Source organism: Pteropus medius, unplaced genomic scaffold, assembly GCF_902729225.1.
Source record: "Pteropus medius unplaced genomic scaffold, Ma_sr-lr_union100, whole genome shotgun sequence".
Classification (NCBI taxonomy): Eukaryota; Metazoa; Chordata; class Mammalia; order Chiroptera; family Pteropodidae; genus Pteropus; species Pteropus medius.
The window spans coordinates 2,521,244-2,534,923 of NW_024342647.1; the positions used below are offsets into that span (position 1 = coordinate 2,521,244).

General features: G+C 39.9%; 1 protein-coding gene across 1 annotated transcript in view; it reads left to right on the forward strand.

Moving 5' to 3' along the window:
• Positions 1-13,680, forward strand: part of BRINP1 (BMP/retinoic acid inducible neural specific 1) — a 168,929-nt gene that overhangs the window by 111,702 nt on the left and 43,547 nt on the right. Inside the window, 2 exon segments of the mRNA XM_039866755.1 lie at positions 1,493-1,662; positions 4,661-4,766. Coding sequence (XP_039722689.1) covers positions 1,493-1,662; positions 4,661-4,766 — 276 coding nt within the window.

Consider the following 13,680-nt stretch of genomic DNA (forward strand, 5'->3'; position numbering starts at 1 on the left):
GTTCAGGAACTTTATGTAATTAACTAATTTAATCCTCTGACAAGTCTATGAGGTAAGTAAGTACAGGTAGTAACCCCAATTTTACACAAGAAGAAACTGTGAAGCATAGAGAAGGTAAGCAACTTGCTCATACAGCTAGTTCAAGTCCAGACAGTCTATAGTCCAAGTCCAGGCAGTCTATAGTTCAAGTCCAGGCAGTCTAGTAGCAGAGACTGCGTTTTACTTCTACTCCAAATGGTTTTTGATTTGTACAACTAACCAGACACTGATACAGAGACTTTATGTGAATTAATTAATTTATTCTTCTTAATAACTCTATAGAGTAGGTGCTATTCTTCTCCTGAGATTGTTAATGAATAGTCTGAGGAACAGAGATCTTAAGAAACGTCCCCAAGTTCACAGTTCATATAGGGCGAAACCAGATGTGCAATGATCAGAGTCTGTTTAGTAGGCATATCTGAAGCTTCCTTTCTGAAGTTCTGGTGAAACATGTTGTTATCCAAATAAGATGTTATTTAGTACTATTATTTATCTAATTTAGTACTATTATTAATCTACGTATGTCTTTCTAAGGAAAATTTCATGGGGTAATATGTATAAGTTTATATATTCATCTCTCTCTTTGTCTCTGCCTCTTGGTCTGTCTCTCTGTTTCTGTCTCTGTCTCTATCTCTGTCTCTCTCTCTCTCTTTCTCTCATCTTCCCCCTTCCTGTATTTAACTCTCTTGCCATCTCCCCTCTTCTCCAATGGAACCTCCACTGCTCGCTCAGAAACATAGAGCCTGGTTTATGTAGGTATTTAAGAAAGAAACATGATGAATTAAGTATTTGCTGACTACTATATAATAATCACTGGGCTTTGTATAAGAGAAAAGAACTGGCTAATATAGATAGTATGCTTTTCTATATATACAAGCACAGGTTTTCCTTTCTATCTATCTCTGTTTCTAAACTATGTATCTATCTACCTACCTATCTATCTTTAGCCATATATCAATCCATCTGTCCATTCATTCATCAGTCTGGCTAGGAAGGGGTAGCGGAGGGAGAAAGAGAGAAAGGAAAGGAGGAAGGAAGGAGGGAAGAGGAGAGGGGAGAGATGAGAGGAGGAAAAGGAGGAACTGGATGATGATGAGGAGAGAGGAATGGGAAAGGGCCATCTTTGGCAAACTCATCAATTTACAGAAGAGACTGAACCTCAAAAAGAGGAGGTGAGTTACGAAACGAAATGATGCTGGTGAGAGCTATGAAGTGGATTAGTAGGGGTTGGACTTGATGACTAAGAATTTTTCCATAATTTTTATCTTAACAGAGCTTGGTACTTATAGCTAGTTATGGACTATTTTTCTTTCACTGTGCCCTTGATTTTCAGGGGCAGATGGAAATTTGGGCAACATTAGCGGGAGGTTTGAGGGTATTTTCAGCCTCCAGGCTCTGGAGCCATTCCTCTCACCCTGGACAGGCTACCTGAGCGTCTTTCCTTTCCATGCAGGGGAGGAGGCCTTGACCATGTACATGGACAAAAGTCGCCTCGACAGGAAGTCAGGGAATGCCACTCAAAGTGTTGAAGCTCTGCACCAGCTCGCATCATCCTACTTTGTTGACCGTGATGGAACCATGAGGAGGCTCCATGAGATCCAGATATCAACTGGAGCAATCAAGGTACTGCTCGAGGGTGGATGGGGTGGCAGGTTCCTAAGACAGCAACCCTGCAACCCAGGTATTCTCAGAGTCAATGGGAAGATACAGTCCCTGGCGTCATGCCCACGTACCTAATAGCACCTCCTGCCAACCATGTTGACTGATGTCACGTGCACCCTAATAGCATGGACACTGTTATTATGGTGACCACATGCCCTGATTTACTGGGGCCACCCTGGCTACGGTCACGGCATAATTAGCGATGACTCTCTCAGTCACTCTGAAAGTGCTGTATGGATGATGATCAGACTCCCTTCTTGGATGAAGAAACTGTGGCAACAATGGGTAAACGATTTTCCAAGGTCACAGAGCTAGCAGGAGTAGGATTACTGATGCCTGGTCAGTAATTTTTTAAACACCTGTGGTTTTTGTTCCCTACTCCCATTTTACAGGTGGAAAAACTGAGGTCCAAGGGTTAAAGACCTTTGCTCAGGGTTTAACAGGGACTAGAACTCTAGTCGCTACACCAAAAGTTAGTGAGTATTTTCTGTAAAGCACCAGGTAATAAATATTTAAAGCTTTGCGGGTCATATGGTTTTTGTTGCTACAACTCATTTCTGCTGCTACATCACAAAAATCAGCTGGAGACAGTATGTGAACAAATGGATATGGCTCTGTTCCGATAAAACTTTATTTACAAAAACAGGCAGTCTGTCATTCTCATGTACGCCATGCCCATCTACACCAGCTCTAGCCAAATGACCCTTCCAAGATGATGAAAATGCCCTCTATCTGTTCTGGCCAAGACAGTAGCCACTAGTCATGTGGGATTATGGAACCCTTGAAATGTGGCTACTGAGGAACTGAATTTGTAAGTTTATTTCATTTTAATTAAGTTTAACTTTAATTAGCCACACCGGATAGAGCAGCTCTAGACTTTCAGTTTAGTGCCTTAAAGCACAGGAACCTTTAAAAAAAGAGACAGATTCCATTTTAAATGCAATAAATTCAGGGGTTACCTTTACAAAGAGAATAAAGGAAGGCATTTTTGATAAAATGGATTAGTTCTTTTGAGAGTTTCAATATGGATTTTTTGCATCTCAAATTTTCTTAAACCAGGTTATACCTGCCTGTTACTTCTCAATCTTCAGTCTAATTTTTTTTTTTCTCTTTAATAAAATGTAGACCTAGTCTTACGTTAAGACTTTCAAAGATCTCTCTGGGAAAAAAAAGTGTATGTCTATGTGTGGCGGGAGCAGTGTCAGGACAGACACAGGCAGATGAGGCAGCAGCTGACCAAAGGAAGAGAAAGATGTGGGAGGGAGAGAGTTTCTGAGGAGGGAGGTAGGAAGGAGAGACATAAATCAGATCAACAAACAAAGAGCCACTTAGCTGAGAAGAATCGCCTATATTCGGGGATTATGTTGTTAGAGAACTCGGCCCAGAGAGAAGCCGTCAGCTTGGGGTGAAGCAAAGGCCTGGTTTTCATTATCACCAAATGGTTCTCGCCCCACCGGATAGGACACGGAATTGAGATATTGAATCTCTGTCACAAGGTAATCCTCTTTTGTGCATCCTGAAAGTGCAGCCTGCCTCCTTAGGAGGAATTTTCAGACAAAAAAATTGCACAGAAGCCACTCAAGGAGCTATTTTACCACTAGCACTGTCTTCTACACTCAATCTGAGACTTGCATTTTTCTTGCTATTTCTTGACGCCACCTCAAGATCCTGCCGGCCGGGACGGGTCTCATTGCCGGCTTTGTTTAAGAGCCACAGCTGACCCAGGTGGGGAAGGTTTGCCCATGATTTTCTTTTCCTGGGTATTTTTAGCAAAATTAATTAGTAGTTTTGATTCTCACGCAATAATAGCGATATTATAATAACTATGTTATTATTCCATTCAAAAAAGAATAAATGACTTGTTTAAACCCCAAAGCTAGATGATCTTCCATTTGTTTACTATTTCCTAAGTGTTAGACACTTCAAAAATATGATCCCTTTACAAGTGAGGTGGGAGCGAGTATGACTAACATTTTATAGTGGGGACGTTGAGGCTTAAAAAAGGCTGTCACTGATCCAAGACTTCACAGCTGGAAAAGGGCAGAACCGGCATCTAGAAATCCCTGCGGCTATTTCCCGTCATCAGTTTCTACAACAGTCAGTGCTGTGTCTTTAAACTTGGTTGCAGATCTCAAAACAACCCTACAAGTGCCTGTGTTCAATAATGGGCAGTGAAAGCTAAAGGGATGAAGAATCCTCTTTTCATATTATTCATCTCTATTTCAAGGTTATCTTTTTTTAATAGCTGTTCTCCTATTGTCCACCATCTCAATTATTCTAAAATGATTTTCTGTGAACACACTTTCGTAGAATTGGGGTGTTTTGTTCTGCAGTGGCACTGATTGTGCTCCTTGCTGAAACTATTTTATGGAAAGTGGGGATAATTTTATTGTTATTGCATAATAATAATGCATATATACTTATTACAATCTATAGAGGCTTTTGGCAATAAGATGCCCATCTTGGAACATGCACCATGTGTCAGGCACTGACACCCATCATGCATAGTCTCACAGCCTTCTGGGAAAAGGGATTTACTAGCTTCACGTTGCAGAAGCTTAGAGAATTTAAGTGACTTCTTTAGGGCACAGAGCAAATAAATGGCCCGGCCAGTATTTAACACTGATTCTCCTGACGCCAAAGCCCATGCCTTTGAAAGAGACTATCCTGCTTCTACTTTTTAGTCCATGTAATACTTAAAGCTGCTTGTAAAGTCAATACCACAGAGAGAACGTCGGCATTCTGGCCCAGTCCGTGTGCTGGATTGGCCTGCTATCTTGTCATCTGCTTGGTGACAGCCAGGCATGGTCCTTGACACAGGCAAGGTACAGGAAGCAGCAATTGACCCAGGGCAGAAGACTTTCTCTGCCGGCTTTGCTCTGCCGGGGCTGACTCTGCAGGATCTGTCCCAGACAAGGGCGTCTGTCTCACATTCTGTCACCCTCGATGTCCACTCCAGGTCACAGAGACACGTACTGGGCCTCTGGGCTGTAACAGCTATGACAATCTGGACTCTGTGAGTTCCGTCCTTCTGCAAAGCACGGAGAGCAAACTGCACCTTCAAGGTAGGGTTCCAGGGGCAATGGTGGGACCAGAGATGGAGCGGGAAGCAGCATGGGGGAGGAGGCACGAGGGAGAGGGAGAATGCAGAAAAGGATGAAAGACGGAAACCAATGAAAACTACCAACATGGAAATTAAGACAGTCATGATATAATGTCCTTTTAAAATTTTTAGCATATACAGGACATTAAATTCACGGTTATTAATTAGTTTTCAGGTATAAAGCATGGAAATGTGAGCTTTATCTGATTATTTTGATGAAAACATCTAAGCGCTGTTATTTATAGATGTTCCAGATCTAATATATATTAAAGTTTCATATCATATCATCTGAATTTCTTACATTATAGTATTTGATTTTCAATGTATTTTGGCAGGTGTTATTTGAATTCTAAGAGCTGTGGGGCAATTTATAGAATTTTTGGTTCTATGTAATCTTCTTTCTCCTTATTTTTTAATCATCTGTGGTCTTTAATATATTCATACACACATCCACCCTTTTGAATGTGTATGTATGTGTGCTTTTAGCTGAGTTTACAGATGAGAATGCTCAGTGCTGGCTAGAATACAGAGAGACAGTTGCTCTTAGGTATTGCTAGTGAGAATAAAACAATTGTAAGGATTGATTTGTTGATATATATAAATATTTGTATTTGTTTAACATCTGTTATATATCAGGTCCATGTTAGGTGCTCCATATGTGCTCATGACTTTAAAGAAGATTTACCCTTTAAAATAGTAATTTTACCCTAATTAATTTATCATAAAGAAGAGAGGAGATTGTAGAGATAAAAATTGACAAGGCTTTAAGTACAGACAGTGCTGTTTTAAAAAGCATAATTTATAATAGAAAAAAATATAAAGATCTCAATTTTCCAAATGAGGAGACTGAGTAAATTAAAGTAGCATCCATACAACATAGTATTAAGCAGGTTCTAAAATGTTGTTTATGAAGAATTTCCAAGAATATGGTGACAGTGAGTTGATATAATTTTAATTAAAAAATAGACGGTTTCTGATTGGGTTAGGGCATGATCTTAACAGTGACAAAGGACAAGGAAAAATAATATTGCAAGCAAATGTGCTGAGATGTCAGAAGAGGTTACCTCTGATGGTTATGTTATAGATGATTTATTTTGGGCTTCCAGTTCCTTTTTTAACTTTTCTACAGTAATTATGTATTAACTTTATAGTCAGGAAAAAAAAAAATGACATGCTTTAACTTTGAGCAGACTAAAAATGTGACCTTCTAGAAAAGTATATGTTAAAGGTGATTCCGAATGTCAGTGGGAGGAAAGTTGGGTTGAGATTGGCAGGTAGAGCTAAGCAGAGCTTAATGTGACTTTTATATTCTGGTTCGTTGGCAACTCTTTGATTCATGCTTCTGTTATAGAAGATGATTGGAATAATGGTGCAGGGAGGGCTTGGAAGTGTCACTTGGGAGCAATGAATGAAAATCCTCAGAGAAATTCAGGCCAAGAAAGTGGTTTAGTGTTAAAACAAAACACAACCTCAAATACATGAAGAATAACCCTGCCCCACTTAGTAGAGAAAAGAGTACAGGTGGGTTTGGCGACTGTTGATGAGAAAGTAGATAAGAAAGTCAGATCTGCCTTGGGTGGGCCAGTGACTTTAGTTCCTAAGATACCTGCAGTGACCTTGTGAAGTGCCAGTAGGGTTTGAATCCAGGAAGTCTTCAGTCTGCATTTGATCACCCTACTTTGCATGTTGGAGGTGTAGAGACCTGTGAATTATAATTGGAAAAAATTTAGAAGGGATTAAGAGGATGTAACTAGGAAGACATTAAGATCTTAGGGACATTGAGAGGCTGATTTACCATGAAACTAATGAAGCTTGAGGTCCAGAGCTTCCTCACCTTTTCTATGTCCTTAACTTTTCTCATTCTAAATATTCACTTTCATATCGAATTTTGAACTCCTTTTCTCAGTAAGCACTAAAGTATAAGTCTCAGTCCTTCAAACCCATTGGTTACATTATTAGAAGTATATTATTCACGAAAAGGAGGTGACATCTTTGCCCTATTCTAGATTGGTCAGAGCAGCCCTAGAAGCTTGGATTCAAGTCTGAGAATCACACTTCAAGAGAGATTAAGACATTACAGCGTGCGCAAAGGAAGGTCTTGTCTTATGATAATAGCTGAAGAAAGGTGGAACAAAAGGACTTGCCTGGAGATACCTATAGGATTGTCTTGCAGAAAAGATAATCAAATTCATTAATATGGATGAAATGAGCTAAACCCGAGCTACTTACGGGACGGACGCTACAAGGACTCCAGCTTTTAACTGAGATAAAATAGATCGCAGTTTAAACTCAGTATAAAATAGATCTTTTAATACACATTCATGGCCAAGCCTGGAAACGCCTGCTGAACTATGTAGTGACACTCTGCTGTCACAGAGTTGTAAGCCGATGGCATTTGGTAGGAATGTTATAGAGGTTGTTTAATCATCATCACATTGGGTGGGGCGATTTAAGTAGGTGGTCTTTAAGTCCTTCTCAGTACTGATGCTAGGGTTTTAGGAAGACATTGAATCATTGAAACTCTTTGGAGACTGACTTTGTACCAAATCCAGTGTTAGACTGTAGGCATATGAGCACAAATCAGTTCATTTCAATTCATTAAGTTTTTAAGGAACATATGGTCCTTGAGCTCAGCACAAGAATAGAGGTGTGAAGAAGACACAGTTTTTACCTCAAGGAAATACACACTCTATCAGAGAAGTCAGACTTAAAAAACAAACAATAATAGACATAATGAATTTTAATGGAGAAAAAATATGAGTATCTTATGGGACCAGTTAGTATGGGGACTTAACTTACTAGGGAGTCAGGGTAGTTTTCTTGCTAAAAATGACACAGAGAATGAGACTCGAAGGATAAAGATGAGGGCAGGGTCCTGAATATGGAAGCAGACAGAAAGTCCTTATGAAGGGGCATTCGAGGAAATGAAAAAAGTCTTAAGAGATTAAAGCTGAGACATCGATGCTGAGAAAGACAAAATAATCCTTCAAATCCTGGAAGGCCTCTGTAGCGTGTTAATGAATTGAACATTAATATGAGAGTAATGAGCTCTATGGAAGGGTTTTATAAAAGGAAGTCGCATGAAGAGATTGATGTTTTGGAAGATTACTCTGGCTTTTGTGTGGTCAATTAATTAGAGAGGGATAGATTAGAGGTTGGTGGCCAGTTAGAGGCTACTGCAGTACTCAAGATGAGACGTCACAAATTTAGACATGGAGGTAGCAGTTGGGATGGAGGAAATAGACCAATTTTAGAGTTACTAAGAAGGCATCATGACCAAGATTTAGTGAAAAGACCTCAAAGAATTTAGATAATTGAATGAATGGAGTGTGGGGATGAGATAGAGAGAGGATAGACAGGAAAATACATATGACTCAGAGTAAAATGTAATATAATAGAGATAATAAAAGTAATGCATACTATTATGGAGTTCCAGAAAAGGAGGTAATTCATTCTGTCTGTCTAGGTAGAGGAATCATAGGGCGAAAAAAAGGTGTCTGAGGAAGAATAATTTTCTCCTGGTAGAAGGTTAAAGAAAAAAGCTTCTTAAATATAAGGCAGAGGAATATCTCGTGACTTTTCAGTAGACCGATATTCATTCTGTAGCATACAAACAGCACTAAGTATAAGACAAAGATTAATAAATTAGACTACATTAAAATTAAGAATTTCTGTTCATCAGAAGCTGCTGTTCATAGAATGAAAATGTAAGCTACAGAGTGGAAGGAAATACCTATGATATATGTATCTGACAAAGAACTCTTGTGCAAAACATTTAAATAACTCCTAAAACCAATAAGAAAAAGACAGACAATCCAGTAAGACAGGAAGATGGGTAAAAGATAAGAACAGGCACTTCACAAATAAGAATATCAAAATGGCAAATGAACATTTGAAAAGGTAATTAACTTTTCTAGTCCTTAGAAAATGTAAATTAAAACCATAATTCAATATCATAACACAGCAATCAGTCTGGCGTAAGTGAAAAACACCGACCCTATCAAGGAGTCACAATGCGGAGAAGTGGGAACTCACACGCGTTGCTTGTGGGGGTAGTAAACAAGCACCACCACTTTGGAAAACTCTCTTGGCAGAATTTCCTAAAACCTCAGTTTGTCCTTGCCATCTCCTTACAACTCGTAGGAATACACCCAACGGAAGTGTTACTTATGTGCACCAAAAGGCACCAATGTTTGTAGCAGCTTTATTCCAAATTTCCAGATGAAAGAAGCCCCCACACACCATCACCAAGAAAATGGATAAATAAGTTGTCGTGCATTCACATGACGGGCTGCAACACAGAAATGAGAACAGAATAAATACCCTTCCCTGCAACAAAATGGAGGAATCTCACAGAGATAACACTGAGTAAAAGAAGCCAGGCACAAATGAGTATATAGGGTACGATTCCATTCCTATACGGGTCAAAAGCAGTAAAAAACAAGTACGCTGTTTTAGAAGTCTGGAGAGCATTAACCTTTGGGGACGAGGAAGAATGGGGGAGTGACCGAAGGGAGACGAGAGATGTTTCTAGAAGTAATTGGTAATGTGTTGTTTCTTGATCTGGGTGGCAGCACATGGGTGTGCTTACGTTGTGAAAACACATAGAGCTGTATACACATGATGTAGATGCATATGTTTCTGTGTATATAATATGCAGCTATTAAAATTTCCTTCGTAATGTACTTCATCTTGACATCCCCTGAAAAGAGAACACACGAACACAGCAGGGACAAAAAAAAACTCAGGAGGTGGTCCGGACCAGCGAGAGGACAAGTTTCGTGGACGGAGGCTAGAGGAGCCAGAAATAACAATAGATACTGTTTATTCAGTGCTTCCTTATGTGACAGGGACTGCGATCATTTATTTTGATGATATCTATATTCATGTATTTGTTTCTATCTGTTAACTTAGATTTATTTGTATTACATAATCGTATTGATTACATTTTTTAATCCTCGCATCTTTGCCATGACAAAGGCATAAATAACACCCTCATTTTGAAGGTGAGGAAACCGACTGCGAGATGTTACTCAATAAGTGATTGAGCCAGAATTTTAACCCGAACAGCCTGACTTCAAAGCTTCTCCTCAAAATGGTGGTGCCCTTTCTTCCTCTGCTGATCTCTGTGAATGAGGCTGGGAGGGGAGATGCTGCAGGGATTTCTTTTGGTTGATAGAAGATGATGAGAATGACACTCTAATGACATTTACCTTGTGCTGGTTCGTAAAATGTTCACCAAAACAGAGCAAAGGTAAAGGGAAATAAGAAAAGAAAAAAAAAAACAAGATTAAAGGAGACTCAAAATGAGAAAGAAAGAATCGTGGAAATGATCAGAACCTATTAGCAGTCAAAGCAGCAAAAGCCGAACTAGTAGTAATAATGCTAATAGCATAATGATAACTTCTTATTTTTATAGTTCTCCAAGAAGCCCATGGAGTGTTTTCCTGACATTGTCGTGTAATTTAATCTAGTATCCATCTGGTGAGGTATACGGAGAGCAGAGCTCTGCCTCAGTAGCTCAGTGATGTGGAAAGGGAAGCAGAGAGAATATTTTGCTGAAATACAGGGATGATCCAGAAATTTATTAATTCATACATTCACTCATTTATTTAGCAATATTTAGTGAACATCAGCTATATGTCGGATATTGTTTTAAGAGCTGGATACACACCACTGAATAAGCTAAGTTTCCATGATTTTGGAGCTTATACTTTGTATGTGGGGGGATTAGACAATAAACAAGGAAACAAAGAAAATACACTTTCTTTACAATCAGAGAGAGGGAGGGAGGGAACAAGTTCGGCAGAAATTTGTAGAGCATGAAAAAGACTTTAGATATTACTCCGGATGAAATGAGGAGCCATTGCAAATGTGGACAGTGGAGTACCTTGACCTCACTGACATTTTAAGTGAATCACTATGACTGTTGACCAGATCAAGGGAAAGAACATATATAAGGAACCCAGTTAGGGAGCTACTGTATTTATCAAGATGAGAGAAAATGGTGGCCTGGACCATGATAGTGGCAACAAGGGTTGGGAGATGTAATCGAATTACGGGTATATTTTTAAGTAGTGCTGACATGATTTGGTTTTGGACTGAGAAACTTGTGAGATGAGAGAAAGAAGAGCAGAAGATGATTCCCATGTTTCACTTGAGAATGGCAATGGTGGGATTGTCTTGCCAATGTGACGAGACTGTGGGAGGGAGAAGTTTTGGTGGGACATGAGAAGTGGGGTTTGAACCTAAGTTTGAGAAACCTATCATACATACAAACGTGTATGCTGAGTGGGCATTTGGCAAGTCAGAGGAGAGAAACAGAGATATAAATTAGCATAGAGATGATATTTAATTGGTAAAATTACCTTGGGAGAAAGTATAGTTAGAGAAGAGAAGGGATCCAGTTATGGAGCCATGGTGACTTTAATCTTGAAGGGTTGGGATAATGGGATGATAATGAGGAACAAGAAAAGAAAACTAAGAAGTGGCCGGGGAGAGGGGAAGAGAGCCAAGAGAGTATAGTATCCTGGAAGCCCAGGAAAGAATGTTTTTCAAAACGGAGATCGTGGTCAACTGTGTCACATGCTGCTGGTAGGAGAATCAAGATGAATACTGAGAACTAACCAGTGCATTTAGCAACAGGGAGGTCTTGGGCGACCTTGACCAAATTGTTTCAATAGAATTATGGAGACGAAAGCCTGAATCGAATGCATTCTAGAGAAAATAGGAAGAGAGGAAGAGAAGACAAGGGATATAGCAGACTCTACAGAGAAATATTGCAGTAAATAACACGACAGCAGAAAGTGATGTGGAGTCAGTGACTTTTTCTTCTTTTTTAATATAGAAGCAACAAAATTTTTATATGCTGGCGAGAATTATTATTCAGAGAGGGGAAATTGATTCTGTAAGCAAGAGGGATTATTTTAGGGTCAGAGTCGAGCAGGCAAGAGTGAAGAGCGTCTTGGGTACGACTGGAATTATTTGCCTTAGAGAAGACCGCCTGCTAGTCCATCGTTGTGAAGGGAGGGAAAGGAGAGCTTATGGACCCAGAGGAGGATGCAGTTTATAGATGTGATAATGCGGGCATTTTCTTGAACTTTTCTTTTGATTACTCTTCATAGAACTAATGTGCATCTCTGAAATTGGAATGTTTCTCATAACTGATGGTGTGTCATAGTTTAATTGGCAGACTGTTTTTTTTCTTAGTGTACATAAAACAATGATACCTCTTACAATGACTGGCATCTTATATTCAATGGCATATGATATTTTTTTCTTAAAGAAAAAAGGAGTGAGGTGACTAGCCTGTTCTCAGCATCTAAAAGAGATAAATGGACAGGAAGAAGGTAAAGATCTTTAAAAGATGGGATATGGGATGAAATACTGGTGACATGAGGCATTGGATACTCTCTGCACCTCCAGAAAGGGCCACCGTGAGCCTCTGGTGTGTTTCGAGAACCCCCTTCTAATATTGACCTTCAAATGGTACATTGCACGTGTCCATCTCACATCATTTTCCTCCTCCTTCCTGCTCCCTCCCCTACCTTTTTTTCTTTTCCTGTGTCTTTTCTGGAAACTTAGCCTCCTCCCAGACTAAGCCCTATCTTCTATCGCTCACACACCCAGAATCTCTTAGTGCCTTAAATGACCTCTGTTCTCTTTCACTGAGTTCAGTTCATGCTTCGGTGCCCAACACAAACGTGCACCCCCACATCAGGAATCCTCTCGTCTCCACCCCTGCCTGCTGTGGTTCAGCTACTCCCTTCATCACTCCTCCCTTCCTTGGGCCATCTCAGTGTGATTGCCAAACCAGCCTCCTTGATTCTGATCACCCCCGCTATCCTTCTCCGTCACCGCAGCCAGCGTGATCTTAAAATCAAACCTAATACTGTCAACTTTCCTGCTTAAAATCCTTCCCAACCTCTGTGAGAGAGATTTTGGTATCAAGTCTAGACTTTTTAACTTGGCATCAGGACACGTAATCAAACCCTTCATGTCTTCATCTTATTTCACCATCCAACACATACTCACATCTTCTCTCCAGGCCTGTGGAATTTCTTACATTTCACTGCAAGCTGTCTGTTAAAGTTTTATTTTGTATGACTTTGCACCTTTGCACGTTGCCTCTTAAAGCCCCGGACTTTCACTGCTCCCAGGAGAGCTTCTCTTACCTCTTTTTCCCAGATTATTAGGCATCCCACCCACCTGTCCCCTGAGACTTGTCACATGCACGTAGTCGGTTATTAGTCATTCAACTTCCTCACTGAAGTGAAAGTTCCTCAGTGGTAGGGACCTTTTCTATCTCTAGAATAATATCTAGAACCTGGTACAGAAACAGCGCTCAGAAGATATTTGTTAAATAAATTTGCGAATGAATGAATGAATGATTAAATGAATGAATCACCAAGCCCATAGTATGCTCTGCTTTCTGTGAACTTTTACCCTTCTCATTCCAGTTCATCCTAACAACCATTTTCTGAGGGCCTACTGTGTGCCAGCCACTGTGTTGCCTGGCACGGATAGCATTCTTCAAAGAACACGGGCTTTTCCAGCGGAATTAGATGGTACCTCCTCCAGGCAGAGGCCATGCCCCTTAATCCTCCAATACCACCTCTTCTGAAAAACCTCTTTTAAGACCTCTTTTATGGTATAATTTTTTTTACTCATCTGGCAACATATTCATTTAGTGCCAGTGTTATCTCTTCTCTTTAAGGGAAGGATTTGGCCTTGCCAGCTTCGTATTTCATCATATTCAACACAGTGCCATGGAGATAGGAACTCAGTCCATATTTCCTAAATTAAAGTTTTGTGTACGATTGGTGCCAAAGTGACAATAGAAAGAGGAAGACTAGGAGGAGAGGGGAAAGGGAAGA